This window comes from Adelges cooleyi, unplaced genomic scaffold (assembly GCF_023614345.1).
Source record: "Adelges cooleyi isolate 19-005CV unplaced genomic scaffold, UGA_ACOO_1.1 ACOO_flye_CR_arks_rails_tigmint_CR_PRNA_167, whole genome shotgun sequence".
NCBI lineage: Eukaryota > Metazoa > Arthropoda > Insecta > Hemiptera > Adelgidae > Adelges > Adelges cooleyi.
The window spans coordinates 1,823,459-1,844,058 of record NW_026095824.1 but is presented as its reverse complement, the minus strand read 5'-3'; the positions used below and the strand labels follow the sequence as shown (position 1 = coordinate 1,844,058).

Sequence of the window (20,600 nt, the reverse complement as noted above, 5' to 3'; positions counted from 1 at the left end):
AAAAGACAACAATAATCGTTGGCGGGTTTTTAAGTGTAATGCTAAAAAATAAGTACATTATACTATATTGTTGAAAAAATTAATTCCATAAAATTGAATAACCTAATAATAGGTGCTCGATATTTATCGTTTTACGACCGGTATCCACAAGTGTAAGCCTATTTTAGATAGAAACGCCTAATAAACTCACGCACTCTTGACAATGGGTAATAGGTGCAATTAACTCATGTACACACATGCACACTTGTTGCGCGTGGGTGTGTTTAATATTTGACTTACTTACGTATACAATCAAATACAATACGGATTATCACCCGTCGGTGTTTAATTTAAGCTCAAGAATTATTATGATGATCTAACGAGTAAATAAAATAAACCGTTATCCGCATAAAATATAGGATGCTACATTTAGACACCACTCAATATTATAATGTGTGCGCTGACATAATCCTTCAACGCTCAAACATGAAACCACGTCATACTTATCTACACCTAATTGTTCAAAACGTTGGGCTTGTTCGGTAAATGCTAAATCGCCATGTAGGTATTGTGTACAATCGGCTTGTACTCTGCACATATATATAGGGAAGGAAGAACGTTTTTAGTGGAAGTGGAAAAGACTATAGTAGACCTAAGTGGTCGAGAGCAAGAAACAAAATGGACACCCGCAATGTCATCAAGTGTGGAAATTTTACCATAAAAAACACAAGTGTTTCGAGAATTTTTATAATAACAATTTTATTCAACTATCAAAATACAAAATAATAAGTTTCTCAATAATACACACACGCAAACACACGTATTTAAATATAATTAGGTATACAATATTACTACAAAATAAAAATGTCCATTTGGTATTCATTGAAAATATATAAACTATTTTTTTTTCATCGTTTTTTTTTTTGTCAAACACACATACACATAATATTAGGTATTATATAAGTGTATAAATCGAATAAAAAGAAGTCCAAGTAATAAAATATAATAAATATTATTGACGGCTTGAAAAACACCACGGTATCTAATATCGTACAGCGTTTGTGCATAAAAATATTATATCATATTGGTAATAACGATTTTGCCATTTTTCCGACTCGTCACGGGACTGGCTACAAACAACATGTGTATTTTTTAAACGTTCGAGCAAGTGGTTGCGCAGAATACATCATTATACATTGTTTTTTAACACATACACACAAGTCGAGGGACGAGTCGAGTGTATTGTACGAACAAAATATAGTTATGGGGCTTTGACATTTCTCTGTGGCAAATAAATAGTTGTTATTATTATTATTTTTTTTTTCTAAAAATTCTTATTTGTCAGAATGCATTTTAGGAGGAACGTCGGGCTCAATGCAATAATATGCAATGTAAATGAAATGCGTATGTGCAAACGAATGACAAACGTGATCATGTTTTATTGTTGCACGATGTGATTGTACATGCGATACACACGTTACACGATTGTGATGATTCTGTTTTGTGAATTATGCGGTTTCCGGCCTTCCGGGACCATAACAAAAGAATAGGAAAATTGAAGAGAAAAAAAAATTGCAAACTGCAAACTGCAAAATCGCATCGGTAGCACGAGCGTCTACCTAGAATTTCGCATAAACGCTATAAAGCTAGCATTATTTTGTTCCTTTTTAAGTTATCAGAGCGATAGAGGGAGAAAGAAAAGAGAGAATAATATTATGTAGAATCGTTTTAATTTTTAAAAATAAATAAATAGGAAACGCAATAATCGATTAAGTAGACCGCATTTGTTGTTTTTTTTTCTAAGTGCTAAAAAGTTGTCTAAACGTTTGATTTGCTATCATTTTAGATAATAATATTCTACTTATACATATAAATATTATATTATATTAAATACTAATCTCTAATAATACGATTGCTTGACTAGGTCGATTTATAATATTTACATATTTACTATGTACATATATCAATCAAATAATAATAATAATAATAATAATGATAAAAATAATAATATGTATGTGTACGTTGATGCGAATGTTAAGCGTTGACAATTGTAAAAAAAAAAAAAACACAAAATACCTACCTAAAATCGTACGCGTTGATAAATATCATAATATAACATATAATTATTTTGGTGGAGATATTAATAATATATCAGTATCGAAAAACTGGTATCTAGTTTTGTACATATATTGTATAAATGATAATCAATGATTAATTTTTAAACGACAAAAAATAAATAAAAATGGTTTTTTTGTTCGCTAGTCAAGTGATGTTCGGGTAGCACGCGCCAAGTTTTACATAAGCTTAAGTTAAGACAGAATTTTTTTTTTAAAAATTTGTTATACATCTTATTATTTTTCGGGGGGATTTCTTAAACATATACGCGCCCCGTAAGTTTTTGGCGCAACGATTTCGATCACCGTCGGCCAACAAACACCCGCGACCCTGTCCGTTTAAAGCCACTACAACAATAATATTTATCATAATTATCATGGTATCGGTGGTACACCTGTCCGTTTGAAGACTGCCCGCGAGAGCGTCTTCTCACGCAGTCCTCATACGCTGACGCAATGCGGTTTCCGGCTGGTGAGGTTGCGGTTGTTGGCGACGCGCCGGTGAGGGACGTCCTTTTGTTGCTTGTCGTCGGGACACGAACACGGCGGCGCCTCTACATAACCACTTTCGTCGCTGTCCTCCTCGGACAGCGAGTCCAGGTCCGGTGCTATCTTCTTTATGCTGGACACGTCCGACCCGCCGCTGGATATGCTCTGCAGGCTGGGCGTGGACTCGTCGTCCGGGTAACCGCAGTCTTTGTCCTCGTCGCAACAGTCCTCTTCTTCCTCGTCGCAATAGTCTTGGCAGCCCTCGAACAACATTTTCCTGTTCTTCACTAAGTTTTGGTACGAGCTGAGTATCTCCGGGGCCGAGCTCAACCGTTTGAATCGCTCGTCCTGACGCTTTACGTCGCCGCTTATGCCCTCGAACAGTTTCTTCCGGTCCCGCACCAAACTATTGTACTTATAACACACGTCGTCCGGTCCCTGCGGGCAGTCCACCACCACCTCGTTGTACTTGGGCAGCTCGCCGCATCCGAGCAGGTTGTCCTGGTTGTCCACGATGTCCCGGTACGAGGGTAACTCGGCCGGGCGACAGTCATCGACGACGGCGGGGGCGGTGGGTGTCGATTCCTCTGCCACCTTTTCGGCGGTCGGTTCGTCTTCAGTCAACTGACTGACGGCCAGCCTGCTCTCGATTTCCGCCGTCGCCGACTCCTTGAGACCTTGCAGGCCGCCCAGTCGGTTGCGGAGCGTGCCCGTCCGCAGACGATTCTCAGCCCGGCACCTCCGGAACGGCGATTCGGCGGGTTCCTCGTCCTCTTCCAGGCTCTCCTCGATGGCCATCAACCGGGGTGCCGATTTGGACCGTTCCAACGGAGGCCTGTAGTTGTGCGACCCCGTCGACAGCAGTATCTTGCGCCGAGGCAGCGACGGGTTCTCGTAGACGCTGTTGGCCAGCGACAGCCGGGCGTTTTGCCTGCTGATCTTATCGCGCTTGAACTCGTTCAGCGCTTGCGCCAGCCTGCACTGCAGCTGGCTCGCGATCTGCTTGGCCACCGACTCTTTGGAGCACACCACCGCGTGACACCGGAGTTCCTGTTTGAGTTTGCGTCCTTCGTGCCGGTACACCCAGCAGAATATGCGGGGAAACTGCGGTGACGCCAGACAATAGGTGATGCGGTGGCTCCAGTATTCGGTGAGTCCGTGCTCTTTGGTGAACGCCTTCAGACCCGACTGCGTGATGGTGAGTTTCATGTGCACGTCCGGTTTCTGGTTGCACGTGTAATTCTTCCACAGACTGCACAGCGGTTTCTCCACGCACGTTTCACCTGTAACAAAAAACGAAACAAACGTTATTAAAAAACAACAAAAAATAACAGTTTCGGATAACGGTCTAACACAGCGTTCCATAAAAAAAATTTTTAAAAAAATGCGAACTACCACCCTATACCAGCTAATGGTCGTGAACCGGGAAAAAATGCCCTATCCCCACGCGTTGATAAACAAGTAAAGTCCCAACACGACACAAAAGAAGTTTGCAAAAACACAAATCCTGCCGTCGGCATTAGTATTCACCTTACACGGTTCGCGGATATAATAATGGCAATATTAAATAGTGTCGCGATGCGCACTCTCGATTTGGCAACCATACGAATTACTGTATCATAATAATTATTATTGTCTTAGTGCTAGCTAAACCTATTGTGCCGCAAGCAAACCCCGGTACGCGGATCACGCTCTCGCCGTAGCACCGGCAATTCGTGTCAGTGTCCTTCTGTATATATTATATTATACACGTCTTATTTATTATACAGTGTAGTATTTAATATTATGCCGAGAATATAAAAATATTGTCTCCGCGGGCCGGTGTCATCGACGACAGGGCGTGGCCGTGCAATAACTATTTCTGTGAGCGCCTTTCTAGCCTCGTATTGACTTAATTTCAAGTATTCGGTGGTTTCAACCAGGAGTACCTAGTAGTTAGGTTAAGTTAGCCCTAACCTAACCAGGCCTACATTACAAAATAATTACAGCTTAGCGTTTTCAGCCACGAGGGGAAAACGGGACACCCCTCAACTGTCCAATGCAATGACAAAGCGTTTTCGATGAATTCGTCTCAAAGCGGTGTTTCTCGGAAAACTAACGGCGACCGTTCAAGGTTTCGACCTAGGAAAGTCAACCGGGATCATAATAATCATGTTTATGATTACAAATGGGTTAAACGGTGACCGGCATAATATAATAATATACCGTGTTGCCTTCTACACGACGGTCGACTGTATTTTCAAGTATATTTTTTGCCTATTTTCCAGTGGACGGCAATAATAATACAGAGCATTATTTATTATAATAATATACATTTTCTCGCGGATAGGACAACAATAGCGCGGTGTCGCGTGACCCAGTGATTTTTTTTTTGTTTTGTTTTTTAATCCACAGCTGGTCGTGACGTACCAGTAGCGGTATGGGATTATAATATTTTTTCAATGGCCCGTAGTGCGTTGGGAATAGGTAAAAAAAAAAAAATGTAAGTATGACGACGAGTAGGTGGTAGAAGTGTTGTAAGCGAAACGGTAGGCCCGAATGAAAAAATAGTATTTTATAATATAGTTTATCGCAACCCTCGAGAATAGACTTCCAAGTACCGACGAGTAGTGCAAGGTCAATCGTTTTTGTTGTATAGCGCTTTTATATATAATACACACGATCGTACACGCTTTGTTCGACACTGAACATTGACGACGGTTATATAGCTTAGAAGGGCTTGACTCAGCTATTCTCAATACAGACCTTTAACATAATATCTGCTATACAAATATTCTCCTGGTCGCAAGGTTTCGGTCGTTTTCGCCAATGTGGCAAAAAAAAAAAAAAAAAACGGCGCTTATATTGTGTTTATTGTTTCTATCCAAACACATGGACAATACTGGAATTAAATGCAATGTCCTCCATTCGTAACCGGCTATAAATATTTCACATAGCTTTCCGCGTAAACGATTGAGAAACCTGACGGCGGACAAGCAAGCTGGAGCCGTGATGGATTTCATCGACCGCGACCGCCAAAATTAATCGCCTTTAATGTTTTTTTTTTTCGCCGGACCGACCGCAAAAACCGTGTATTTTCTTCGTCTTGCGGGCGGACGGCATACCTAAGTATACCTAAGACGTCCGTTGGGCTCGTGCAGCAGTGTAGAATGCACGGCGCGCTCAGGTATTCGAGTCGTGCGAAAATCAATCGGAATGCGATGTGAAAGTAACCGACCGAATGTACCGGCGGAGTCGCTCAAGGAAAACCGACTTCGGACGCGCGGCCAAAAGGGAAACACAACAAAACCCGACACGTACCAACGCCGCTTAGGTCTGGCATCTTGTACTTACACGTTGTGTATAATATACATATACCTAAAAAAAAAGAAAAAAGCCCAGGACTACCGTTAGAAACAATAGCACATCGCCGCCGCCGCCGCCGTCGTAGCGATTAGTTCCGGACAGTATAGTATGAGCTCTCGAGTCGCCCGTCCGGATCATCTCCAAGACACGGTATACATAAGTTCCGGAATGTGAGATGTATTTTTTTTTTTTCTTGTCTATCATCGACGGACGTCCGTTTAGTAATCCACTCGAAAGCAGCGGAGCGCGTTGTTTTATTATGTAACGCGTATGCAAATGCAAGTGAAAAAACAATTTTCTTAGAATTAAAAAAAAAATAAAAAAAATACTGATCGAAACTCATCGTGGCGGCCGAGTTGTGTGTGGTGTGTGTGTTGTACAACTAAACAAATTCGAGCGATGTACCTCGTTGCGTCATAACTTGTACACTAAAAATGAATTCAAAAAACTTCAACAGATTCTCAAAAGACGCACACCGATCATCTATACATAATATTATACTACAATAACACAACAGCCCGGCGCACAGGTGTCGAACGACGAATAATGGCGGTCTTGGAACCGACCACGAAAAAATATAACTCACACAACAATAATAGCAATAATAATAATGAATCGAGTCCCTCGGGGTCGGTAGCCTATATAATAATATGATCATAATAATGTAAGCCAACTAATGAGAAGTCGTTGTGCGGGCCAAAGAGAATGGGTTCCTTCCTTCGGGTGATTGTGTATAATATTATTATGTACCGTGTTTACTACTATTACATTTGTATCCTATATATACACGTGAGCGACCGCATACACACACACACAAGTGGGTCAGGCGCGATTGAAGATTCTAGAGAAACCATTACTCGGATGATGCTGTTTCAGGTCAACGCGTGTGTACATATGAGCTATTAACAGCTGTCCGAAAATTAAATTTTTTTTTTTTTTGTTTTACTTTCAAACGGCTTTTGGCCATATTGTCGAATTTATCAGCTGACAAGAACTATCCGAAAAACGGTCAAGTGTAAAGTCGAAAAATACTGCCCCGCGCTCTGTCTTAAGGTTCTCGAAGCACACATTATTTTCTTGAGCCAAACACACACCTTCCATATATCTAACGGCATAGTGCACGTGAGTGAAATTTCGGTTTGACTACACATACAGCCGGCAATGGCAAGCGGGCGTGGATTTGGGTGCAGTTGAACTACTATAAATGCGGTCTAACACCACTTCCTTGTTTTTATTTTTCTATAAAGCACAATGACCGTAATCGATATACTCAACAAACGGGAACAATTTTTTTAGTAGCCTATCCACGCCGGATACAGTCCAGATTTTTTAAATTATATAAAGTATTTGTCCGTACTACACCAGTCAAGCACAGTCTTCTGTGTGACCGCGGGCCCCGTGAAAACCTAAAAAAACAAAACTCGAGATTTGTTTTCTCACCAAGACGGGTTACGCAAGCACCGTCTTCGCGTACACCGAAGATATCCCACTTATGTGCCTACCTAGTTCGGTCGTCATCATTTCCAGAACAACACCCGGAACCTATGTAGGTAACGGCGTGATGCTGATGCACCACTAGGGTTCCTCGACAAACCGGTTCGTGACGGTAGACAAATCAGCATTATTGTACACGAGATAAAAAAAATTAACACAACAAATTACCGGCCAATAGATAATTGCCGTTGGACGAAGGGGACCATAAGTTGACCGCGGGCGATTTTTTTTATTTAATGAAAACAAATTATAATAGTCTTCTAGAGCCAGAAACTCCGGTAATGTACATTACTATACGGACAACTGTTTAGAACAGACGTCACGAGCATTTTTTTTTTTGTGACTTAAACTGGTTTTTAGGTGCGAATTGACGTTATAAATGTTTAATGATAATAATCGTGTGCAAATAGTTCGTTTCCAAGGCCTCGCGAATACCATTATAATTATTATTAAATGTATTTAACTTATTGTTGTTGTATTTCAAATGTCGTAGTTAAGTTTACTCGTTCTGATCATCCATCGATAATAATTCAAGCAAAGTAATCATTAAGAGGACGCCATACCCTTCAAAAATAATCGTAAAAACGTATAGCTCAAAGCAGAATGGGCATAAAAAAAAAAAGTTGATACCGTTAAAAATAGAAGATCTTTAACTGGTTCTCTCGTCGGTTAAATACTAACACTAAAAAAAAGGGGAAAGAATGTCAGAATTAAAATACGAATTGTTAGTGTTGGGTTAATGGTATTAAAAGAAAAGCCAACCTAGATAAACTTATCATTATTTTGAATATGTAAATGAAATGTTTCTACAATTATTACATTTAATCAATAATAGAGAAAATGCGTAACTATGTTTATATGATCAACTGTGTTTAGAACTACAAAAAAAAAAGTAGTCTTAATTACTGAACTAATAGTTCAGTAATCAGTAAATAGATATTAGTAAATAGATCAGTTAAGAGTTAAACTGTGATGTGTAACTACACATCACAGTTTAACCCTTAAATTAAGATTTTGCAAAAAATTGCCTATACCAAACTCCTTAATAAATGGGGGTAAGAAGTCCTCTTAAACACAAGACGATAGTAATAAAACATAACGGCAAAAAAAAAAAAAAATGATGCTAGCAAAGTTGCTTATAACAGAAATTTTGATTGCATTTTTGTTTAACACGACTAAACTACGACTGTTTACTTTTATTTTTTAATAGTATCGTTTCATTTAACACCGTTTATCTGGCAGATGTACATCGTTTAAGAAAATTACACGCCTCGCGAAAATCCTAAATCATCGGGTCTTTAACGTAAGACGCTTGTACAGTAATTTTGCAGACCGCCATTTAAGATACTGCGAAATAATAATAACAACAATAATATTATTATAATTATAGTACCGTAGTCGCGTTCTCTTCTGCGAAATCTCATGCTTATAAAAAAATAAACATACAATAATAACACTAACACCTATAAGTATCTGTTTACGGTATAATAATATAATAACTAACGATTATAATCGCGTTGATAAAAGACAATTCGCTTTAATTATTATTATTACAATTTATTATTATTAGTACCACTACTACTATAACGATTAATCTGTTTGTTTTTTTTATTTCACTTGAACTTTATAATATCGACTATTTTACACGTAATTGGGATGTGTACATATTTTGTACTTAACTTACACCACAGTGTACACACACTCTATACAGCATACATAATTAGGTATTCTAGAAAGATCGCTTATACTGTTTGAAGGACTGTTAAGTCATGTTTGTCAAAATATAAAAACGACCTTTTGGGACAAATAAGCATTATAAATATATACATACATATATGTATGTATGTATGTATGCACCTTATACGTATTAAGAAAACGTACTATTTATATTAATCGGATTTATCTATGAACTTGATCAATGTCAAGGTATAGAGACGTAATGCCTAAAAATAGGGTTCGGTACCAATATATTTGGTTATTTTCTTAGCATGATGTAAAATATAGAAGAGTATAGAAAAAATATAGGATATTATATTACTATTTTGTAGATTATATTTCCTATGGTATATATTTTTTTTAACAAAGTGACGTTGACGAGAGCTTAAGAGGCGTCTTAAGACACTTTAAATCCCGGACCCTACTTATAAAAAGGCATTCGTTGATTTGTTTTGCCCAACTCTTGTACCAACGTATGTGAGGGCTTGTTGTTTTTTTAGTATAACGCACCCCGTTCACACGCATTTGTCATATTAATATCCACCGTCGGCATTTGTATTGGGTACTTGTTGATTTTCTATCGCACACATCTGGCTTATCCTTCCGCCGTCGTACACAACCCGCGGCTGCAATGGTAGATATTATGGTAGATGAGGAGGCGTTCTAGTTGAGTATTATCATTATCATTATTGTTATTATTATTATGTCGATGTTAGCGCACACAATGATAAACGCGCGTGTTTAAACAAGGAAACACGGTACGGTGGTTTTCCGGTTTAACGTATATTATTGCCGCCGCTTTTACGCCGCAGTCGAAATTGGGGACGTTTCGAATAATTTTGTACCATAAGCAATTTTATTTTCTGTTGTTGTTTTTCCAACACACAAACATCATTGATCGGACACAACGAGAACCCGCTCTTTAACGGCCGAGTCCGGCTAATATGGTCTCGGTTGTGCGACCTAAATTCCTGCGTCGGACAAGGGAAAACTGGACACATCAATTACGATATCAGACGGAGAAAACGATATGCTGTAGTAAACCTTTTGAACGGCACGCCGAGATGAAAGCGAATTTCGGTTTTTTAATTCGCGTACACTTTTTGTCAGATACCCAAAACGAGCATTTACCATTTACGATATTAACGGTTTTTGAACAGGTCAGGTTAACATACACATACATATTGTAATACATACCAAAAGGTTATAAAATGTATTTATTTCACACTCAAAACAGCACATGTAATCAATAAGTCTGTGGGAAGACGACGGTATATAAGGGATTGGTGCTTCATCAGTTCTAAACTGTTTAAAATTCGGTCAACGGTCCTGGCCGAGCCACAATATGACTTTCTATACAGGGTGTTAAAGAGCTTGGAAGCGGACTGCACGTTTCTGGATGATCACATCACCCCCGGAGACAATAAAAAGACGGGTTGGCTCGCACAAGTTTCCATTTTATTATCTCGTCGCCGATCTCCTCTGTGCTGCTGGTCAATCGCCAACCGGTTTTCGCACAAAACGCCATACACGGTTTTTTAAACGGCCCCCGCGTTCGGCTCCGGTCCGGCACATGTATCATACCTATTCTCAGGACGAGTAGTGGACGTCCTTGCTCTCATCGTTGTACAGCCTATAATACGCAATGTGTATTTGTATTTGTACACACTTTCGCACGTCATAAATATCATTGGCAAACATAATATTATTGATGCGGTATCGACCGATTTCGGTTTCCACAGACTCCGGCGGTATATTCATATTAGTTTCGACATCAACATTATAATACATGTAGTGCATACTATTACATTATACGGGGGCTGGCTCTAACGACTTAACGTGCACACGGCAGACATGATAGTAAACACGCGTGTAAATGGCCGGATCGGCCGGTGTTCCGTACCGGCGGTTATGTAGAACGCGCGATGGCACTCATTGTTGTTTGATCCGAGTCCGGTTAATTAATATATATATATATTATATTTCGACCGTTAAACCGAGTTCGCATGCACTCAACGTACATTATAATATATGCTCACGTTTAAGGCCGGCCGACTAGTGTACATGTGTTTCACATAGTACACAATATAATTTGTGTATATAAATACAGAGTACTCGATGTGAAAACGACACACTTCGAACGGGCCGTTTAAGCAGTTACCGCGCCAATCAATCCCCGCCGGAAAGTGAGCAAAAAACCGTTTGTAATATATTCACAAACAACTTTTTGGTCGTTTTAAAATTTCAGAAATGTTGGCAAATAATTGGCGAAAATTGTAACGGTAAATGTCATGGGTATTGGACTGAAGTTTCGAATTTACATTTAATTATAATATGTGCAATAACTAATAGGTTGTCCTCCGAGAAAAATACATTCGATTTCTTCCCCTGCTCGTTTCTTCTACATCGTGACCGCATAGCGCTTCGATTCCTCCAAACTCAGAATAATACACATGTCAGCCGAGTGCTGACCATTTATCGTCGAGATTTTTTACAACCGACCACCCGCGTAGTCGGCCGTCACTCGGCTGGTTTTAAAACACATAAAAAAAATAATTGGAAAATCACCCTTAAGAGTATTTAAGCAAAGTGACGTGACCTACTTGTTCCAAAGAAAGTATGGATGCCTCGGGAAACCTGTGCCCGCTGTGCTCGCAGCCTAAAAAAAACCTCTGCTAATCTTCCACGGCGGATTTCGTTCGAGTTACAAAGCACTGTTTGGATTTCACACGAGCCAAACTAACTGTACAGTACTGTACTAAAATCCGAACCGTTTCAATGTGTAACTTTTTTGTCATAATGTACTGTAGGCAATACAACAAAATGGAAGCATCTTAATTATATAGCTAAATGGATCTCATGGTCTTGTACACGCAGAGTACTGTTAGCGTGAATAGAATACTATAAACACCTAATTGGCTCGAGCGTGGTCAAATGTAAAATAACAAGGTCTGTATATTTCTTACTAATCTTCATTTAATAATATTTAAACAACTTTATTAACTAATTAAGGAGAACAAAAACAACATATTTGATACAATTAAGAACTCTATATGTTAATTAGCTTATCAATTTAATTGAGTTTATCCATTCCCCAGCGAGAATAGCAGATTGAAATGTTAACTTCTATTTAGCTGATTATTTGGCTTTCAAAGTTAAATCAACATTAAAGCTATAAACAAATTTACGATACTTAAAATAATATATCTAAAGTGTTTGTTTAAAATAGGATCTACGATCTACATAATAATATATAGTATCCGTTGCATAAATCCTTTGTAATCAGACTTAATAGGTGATCTGCGGTTAGTTGTGATAAGCACAGTCTAGCCAGTCCGACGCCGATCGGTCTTGTCGTCGCCACACCTCTAAAGCGACTCTAGGAATGAGTTCTTCACAATATTATTACCTGGATTACCTATACATAAGAATTCTCGGATTGTATTCGAAAAACGTTACACGTTTTCTAAAAAAAAAAAAACGGACCACCCCGAAGAACGATCCGAAGAGAAAAAAGTAATATGGTCTTCACCAACGAGCACCACACTTCAGGTCACACGTGTGGGTATTGCACAACTTCATAAACATAGTAATAATAATAATTATAATAATAACCATTACGGGTTCGGATGACTTTTATAAACGTTTTGAATTTTTACTATTATATTGTGTTCTCTGTATGGTCAAGCGTTTATTTTTTATTTTTTGACGAATCGCAAGTCAGCGTTGATTCTGCTGACCATCAAGGCAGTTAACAAGAAGTGTACACATGTATATATGGTAATAAATACGACAAAGAAAAACAATAATATATAATATATAAGACGGTCGCCGACGTCACAGGCGCAAGAGGTACAGCTGAATATCTTACTCGGTGTACCCGGGCTGTATAATAATAATATTATTATTACATGACGATGATGGAAGGAAACTGTATATTATATTATATACTTGTATGATGCTTGAACGTCGTGACCGGACTTTATAATAATAATAATATCTAATAATTCAAAGACTGACGGGAAATATTAGTATTGCACAACGTAGCACCGCGATAATGATAATACAACAATAACAATAATAATATTATGTACTTCGATTACGAATATATTGGTTTTAATTACAAACGGACGTGATTCACCATTCCGGCCAATTGCTTATAATTACAGTAGATGTGCGTTGCACGCGGTACACAGCCCGACCGGTAAAATGACTGCACTCGAACAAACACAATCGAAAAAAACGCCTTCGTTAATTAAAGACTGTATAAATAATTTATCATATAATATACACTATATTAATTATCATCAGTAGGTGTATGCCTGCGTCGTTTGACACCGTCGCATTCATAACCAATGGATCAGTCCATCATTTTAAATGGCGATTCATATGCCGGGCGATCACGCTATATCGATCCGGCACCCTCCTCACACGTTGACCTGAATACCAGGTTAATAGTACCGATGAAAAACGAGGGTGTTGCGAAAGCTCTCCGAAGATATAGCTAGTTATTTTTTTATGATTATTATTTTATGAATAAAAAAAACCGTCGAAATCTAGGAATGAAAAAAGCGCGTGTGACGCTGCGTCTTCTGGCCGGTCGTGACGCCTTGCCAAAACCGGTCCCGGCCGGTACTCTGTAAACACCATGGTAGTCTTATATATGTTACAAGCTGTGCGACAGAATAACACAATCGTTTTAGGTGAACGGGTATGCAAATGTTCACCAAACAACATTCGGCCGTCGCCGTCGAGACATTCTTATCGTATAACTTAGTCAACATACAACAACATAGTCTAATCAAACTAATTGTTTTTGATGAAAAATATTTGATTTGATTTTATAATTTAATCAGGTATAACTATTAACCGTTGGTCGCGACAATAAATATTATAGTGTGAATTAAGCAGGTATACTCGATCAAAATACTTCCCAGAATAAGGATATTGACAACATTTACTGCCTACGTTATGTCCCTAAATAACAATGCCGGTATCCGTGGGCCTTAATACTCAAACGGATTCCATTCTAAAACCAACCGAAATCTAACAATGACCTCGAGCATTTTCGCTGTCCTAGACACACGTCAACGACAACCGGTGAGATGTAAGACCGTCACGTATAATAATAATAATAATAATGTTATTTTTCGAGAAACAATATCGATGGGTAAAAAAAAAATGATGGGAATAATACGGGAGACCAACGGTTTGACAGGTGTCGAAGCCGCCGTGTCCAATTGAGAGAAAGGATCCATGGCGGTGAATGCGGGAAATGTGTGGATCCGGTGTCAACGCGATACAAGGTCTTTCGGTGGGTCCGTAGCCGCACACGCCCCAATAATAAATTGAACTACTTACGAACGCGCCTTAACCTTTTGAACCGAGTACGGTATAGTAACCTTCGTTTCAACAAGAGAGAAGACTGAGATTCCAGAGGCCAGCATATATAATATATACGAATAACTATATTTTTATAATAATATTAATCAATATAATCATACATGTATAGATTACACGGAACAAAAAATATGTGTGCGTCAGAGTCAATCAACTGCAGGTATACTGCAACCAAACGATTTAGGATTTAGCGGTGATCCTGAAAATGAAGCAATTATCGTTTGGAATCTATAAGACGTTTGTGTCCGACTTGGATTTAATGTGTACAACCAATGACAATCGGGACGTGTACTTGAGAGTAATCGTACGCGCATATTATAGTGTCGTTTAACACGCTTATTGTAACCTTGTAATTATTGTTGTATTTTTCTTTTTTTTTTTACTAGACTAGTTGTTTTTGGCTCAAAGATTAATCGGATTGTTTACTTAATCGTCGATGCTGAATTACTTAACGGCCGTCTCCGACGACCAGACCACCAACGCTTCTCGCCGAGTGTAGGAGAATCTTATGGCCGTGGCGGTCCAATTCGGCGCCGTTCAGAGGCGAAACCGGTGAAGTAACGACGGTAACCAATTGGGCCAGACAGAGATTTTATGCAGGTTCTACACGGTTTTATAACACACACAGTTATAGGAAAAAACCATAGTTCACCCGAAAAACTATGTAACTGCGGAGACGTTCGTCGGTATATTACAATGGTCAATAACCGCGAATCACGTGGGCATATACATATAACAATATCTCGAGGTATGTTAACGTCTGCCGGTACAGCATGTACACCGCCGTGTAGTACAGCAATATTATTATCGGTCGACAATACGAAAAACCGACAAATAAGAGAATGTTTGTTTTTTTCATGTTGGTCGTGACCGTTGAATATTTGTTGTGTTACATAAGGCGGGCGAGTAGTGTATACAAAAATGAGTCACACAAACAACGATATACTGTTTCTTCCGCAAGTTGGCCGGACGTTGGATAATATTATGGTAAATGTGTGGCGTTTCTGTAACGTTTCAATGAAAACACAAAACTTCAATAAAAACGCATCCGATAACAATGACCCTCCTCGTGCATTATATATAACTATATTATTTCATTGTAACGGTAAACGGTAAAATAATAGTCAACACCGAAATGTGACAATGCGCTCCGACCAAAAGGGTAGATGACCTTTTCCTTAATTTTAAAATGCTACTATTACCGTGTTTTTTGTTTTATAATTGTTATTTTAGAAAGGTTTAACAACACTACCCCAAGGCCCAACGCACTCTATATACTGAAGCCGACCACTGACTGGGGTCACCAAATTTTTCAGTAAGCACACACACCAGGAATAACACCGCATTTTATTTATATACATGTACATACAAATTAAAAACTGTTTTATTCTGAATTCCGTTATATTAGTCGAGATTTATAAAATACACGATTCCGAATAGATCACTGGAATTGTTGATCACCTCGAACACCGAATTACAGTTAAGCTGAACAGCCATATTAGATATGAAATAGGGACTACGATATTTTGTTTTATAATTGTTGTCCTTGCACAAGCGGTGACATAACGTGCGGGTGTTAGTTCTATTTTTATTTTACACCAACATCGCCACACGTACATATAATATGCAGATAGCCTAGTGATCCGTCTTTCGGTTATCGAGGAAACCGACCACCGTATACTATACTCTATAAACAACAGCAAAAAATAAAACAATAACAGAATCCGTTTATCGTCAGAGTTCAAATCATATTTCACATGTGTGATATCGACACAAGATATCGCACAGTTTGTTTACCGATTTCAGTAGCATTGGGCAAAACGAACGGTTTCAATGCGGGTCAGCCGCGATAAATAAATATGGATATATTTAGTCTAGTATAAGATATAAGTGCCTATTTTATTTTGTGAGAACTGCCGACTCCATACGATTCGTTTTCACCGGGGCTCCAGGTGATTTTTCTTTTTCTTTTTCATACACATCAACTCTCTAGTTGGGTATGATTGTTTTGTGTTGACTAGTGTGTATCATAAATCTCGAAAGCTTGCTGTAATCGATAAACTTGAGGTTATCTTTCGAGAGCCCGCGACAGTGCGTCAATCGAAGTCAGATAACCATTTAAAACAAACTTCAGCGTTTGTATCAACAGAAAAACACTCGACTTGTACAAAAACAAAAAAAACTGTGTTATATAGCTTACACGGTCAATTATTTATGTGAAAACCGATCCGATATTTTTTGATACGCTTTGCACGTACGGGATTACGGGCTAATAATACTCGAACACTGTTTGCGGATTACTCAAGGTCTCCTCGACATTAAGGTACAAAAACAAAAAAAAAATGCACACGTGATTAAAACGGGCAATCCTATATAATAAACGTGCAGTCAATCCGGAACACTGTTTTCGCAAACTATTATGCATTGGAGGATAGCCGTTTTTTACCCAATTAATGCACGCCGAGGGACGAACGACATACCGCACTGTTATTATATGCAACTGTGCACGTGTGTGTCGCATCGTTATGCGAGTATGATACTCGCAGCTTTCCGTGTTAGCAACGCGTATATAATATTGTATACCTAGTTTTATTTATTTGAATTTGTCCAAGTGTAGCATAAAACAGCCGTTTAATCTATATTAGACCGTGGAACGAAAACGTTAAAAACCGCTCCCGGCTAAGCTTAATATCTTAACGTAACCACGAACATGAGGTTATCGACAAGTAACGTACACACGTATTTACATTGTTGTACTTATCTATTCATTAATTATTAATTATAATATATTTTGACCGCATAAATGACATTTTTTACTAATTATATAACTATCGCACGTACGTCACAGATAATATCACGAGTATCATCAGTGTCGATAGTCGACACTGACTGCTGGATTGAAAATTCTGAGAAGTCTCAAGGCAGCAGCATTTGCTTCCACGTTTTCAGTTGATTTTTTTTTTTCATTCGAAGAGTGTCTGTAGCGCAATATATTTCATAATATGTGATTAGAATATAATAATTATAATTTGTGTATAATATTCACATGACTCTAAATAGTGTATAATATCACAGTAAGTATTTTAATAGATGTTATTAGTGATATGACCCCATAAAACGCACCGATACTGCGTTTTAAATGAAGTGTCAAATTAAAAAACCCCTCGGTCATTTCGAAGCGCGTGACACAAAGAGTATACAATTTGAATACAAATAGCTCTTCGACAATATTGTCGCCCACGCGTCCAGGACGTGGGAGTCTTCCTGGGTAAATGTATTAAAAGGGGACAACGGTTAATGAGTTTATAACTAATATTACAAACTATTGCCTCTCATCCCGCAATCGCTACAGGCGGAATTGTATAATATAATTGTGCGACAATTATTTGGTTCGAGGACGACCAATGATAGAGCATAGTCACCAGAGGTTTTCTGAGGATAAGGACCTATTGGTCATGCGAAACACAGGACAAAATAAAACGGTTGATGCACATTTTTCCAGTTATTTAGACGTCGTCGTCGTTTTTCCTCTTCTTCGTCACAAGTACCGCGCGAGGTATAGATGCCGATCAACCGTCAACGCCGCTATTATGCCTTTCTCATTCTAGTCGGTCTCGACGTAAACACATTCGGTTTTATTCTTTCAGTTTTTTTTTTTTTTTTTAGGAACCAATGCGTCGTAGTAGTGCTGTACGCATTCCTCAAGAATCACCTCTCCACAACCACCACTCTACATTGTGGTAATACCACTGCCACAATGTTTTGTTGTCGTTTCTTATTTAATGTAGGCGACGTGACGTCGTGGAAAGAAAAACTGATGCCCAAGTCTGTGTGTGTCTGTGTATTGAAATCAAAAACCGGGAAGACGCTCTGCACTGGGAACAACAACAACAATGAAGGGCCCCGGGCGGATAACAAAAGCGGCGGCTGGCGGTAGCAGAACGTCTCAGGCCCGAGTTACATTATTAATCAACGTGCGTATTGTTTCAACTATCCGTCTTCAGACGATATAGATTACAAACGGCTGATGGTGGTGGCGCTGCTGTTACAGCTTCCACAGTCATCATAATAGAACTTCAAACATAACGACTAAAAGAAACTAGAGCGTAATTGCATTCCACGAAGTAACTCGCGGTCTGGGCGAGTAACCGGCCGGTGGACTGACCTTCGACAACTATGCACAACTAACGCGCACTGACGTCCCATATAAGAGTAAACTCCACCGGTATGATATTATTATACCCGTTAGCCATTGTAGGAAGAGGAAAAGGATAACTTTGTGTAGGTACGTCAAATTCCCGAGGACGAGCACGTGTACAACAATGTGGAGACATTAAAAACTCCGCGAACGTCCAACGTCAAAAGTGTATACTTCACCGCAAGGTCGAAAGTAAAAGCTATAATGCAACGCGGAATTTCTACTGCAATTATTACAAGGAAGAGGGGGGAGCGTTTTTGACGTCCTCCCGACTTTGCTCAAAAGAACAGTCGGCACTCGAATTGTGTCGATATGATTGGGACTATGCCGGCTGTGAAAGTGCTCGACCCCGAAAGTCGCAACTTATGCGCCGGCGACAACAACGATGTACGTGATGCAAAATCCAAACGAAGACAAAACGGTACTTGGCGGTTGTAGAATATCTGTACATACATATATACATACACAGACTGGTCGGCTATATTATTATAGTTATTATCGGTTCTAACCGCAAATCGTGGCTGCAGCTCTTAATAAAACATAAAACGGTTTAATAACAATGTGTAATACAGTTTTTCATCAGATAAAACTACTTAACGTGTTTAACCGGGAAACTTTTAACTGCGTACTACAAGATAATTAGTAATAATACCGCCGTTTAACATTACGAAATCGTCAGTTTAATTGGTTACGTCCTATTGTCAACTGACGATAATGATGATTATAAGATTGTGATGATAGCAACGTAGTCGGTTGATATTACACCATTATACATAATGTACGCGTTTGGTTGTAATTAAAATTTTAGAACGATTAAAAAAAAGATACAATGTCGATATCGCTTGTATAACATTCGCATGATTTTCAGCTGATCGCGAAATAATATAACGCCATATTGTGTACAATCAATAGAAGACAAGTCTTCTAATATACAACCAAACGGTCTCAATAATATTTTTGTTGTTCACAAAAATGTTTAATTATCTTTCTGGCTGGTCGATAATGCGATCAAATAAATGAACTGTCATGCTTATTTATTATTATTCTGACACAAAAAAATGTTGTTGTTTTTCTCCTGGCCAGATAACACCGGACAACAGGCGCAATAAATAACATCAAATAAACGTTCACTGTTGGTATAATTAAATTATAAGAGAACAAGTGACATGATTTCATAAAAAAAAATACAGTGAAAATAATATTTGCAATATCAATGGCGTTTTGCGTTACTCAAATGACAAGACAAAAATATTTGTTTTTTTAAGTGCCTAGCTTCCTATCCCTTTAATTATAGCGTTGAAATAAGATCGCTTAATAAGGCTACAATGCCCTTTCGGTTTTTAAAAAGCCAAATGTACCGTGCTACAAAGGATCGGGTCCTTTAAGAGTTTATACTTGTGCGGAACTACAAACGATGACGTCGACTAATAAATGAATGTCTCTTTCTTAATCGCTTTGTAACATAACGCTGTGGGAAGAATAGCAATAAAAAAACGTACAAAGGGGAAGACTCGTTAGAAAATAAAATAAAAAGAGTGTCGAGCAGACGTCGTTTTGCCGAGGTCGCCACCCAAGTTAATTGAAAACCCGAAATACAGTACCGAGTAGTCGTCCAGTGCCGGAGAATGTCGCATTAATTACTTTATTACCCTTCGGCTGGCACGGGATTACACGTCGAGATAGTAAACATACATGCCAACTTGTACCTGTCGCCTGCCTGCCTGCCAGCCATCGCCATCACAATCTGTCCATCTCACACTAGCCGAGTTCACACGAGTGCGAAATTGCCTCAACGAGACCATAAATTCAATCGTTTCCCTATCCAGACAGACGATAACGCAAATGTTCTCCTTTACTGAACTTTT

The 20,600-nt window shown here is 38.8% G+C and overlaps 1 protein-coding gene across 2 annotated transcripts in view; it reads right to left on the bottom strand.

Moving 5' to 3' along the window:
- Positions 1 to 1,290: 1,290 nt before the first annotated feature.
- The window catches only part of LOC126832854 (uncharacterized), a 37,637-nt gene continuing 18,327 nt past the window's right edge, over positions 1,291 to 20,600 (bottom strand). For both annotated transcript variants that reach the window (XM_050563871.1, XM_050563870.1), the window contains exon 3: positions 1,291 to 3,865. In XM_050563871.1, coding sequence (XP_050419828.1) covers positions 2,535 to 3,865 — 1,331 coding nt within the window. In that variant the 3' untranslated portion in view covers positions 1,291 to 2,534. The remainder of the gene's footprint in view (positions 3,866 to 20,600) is intronic.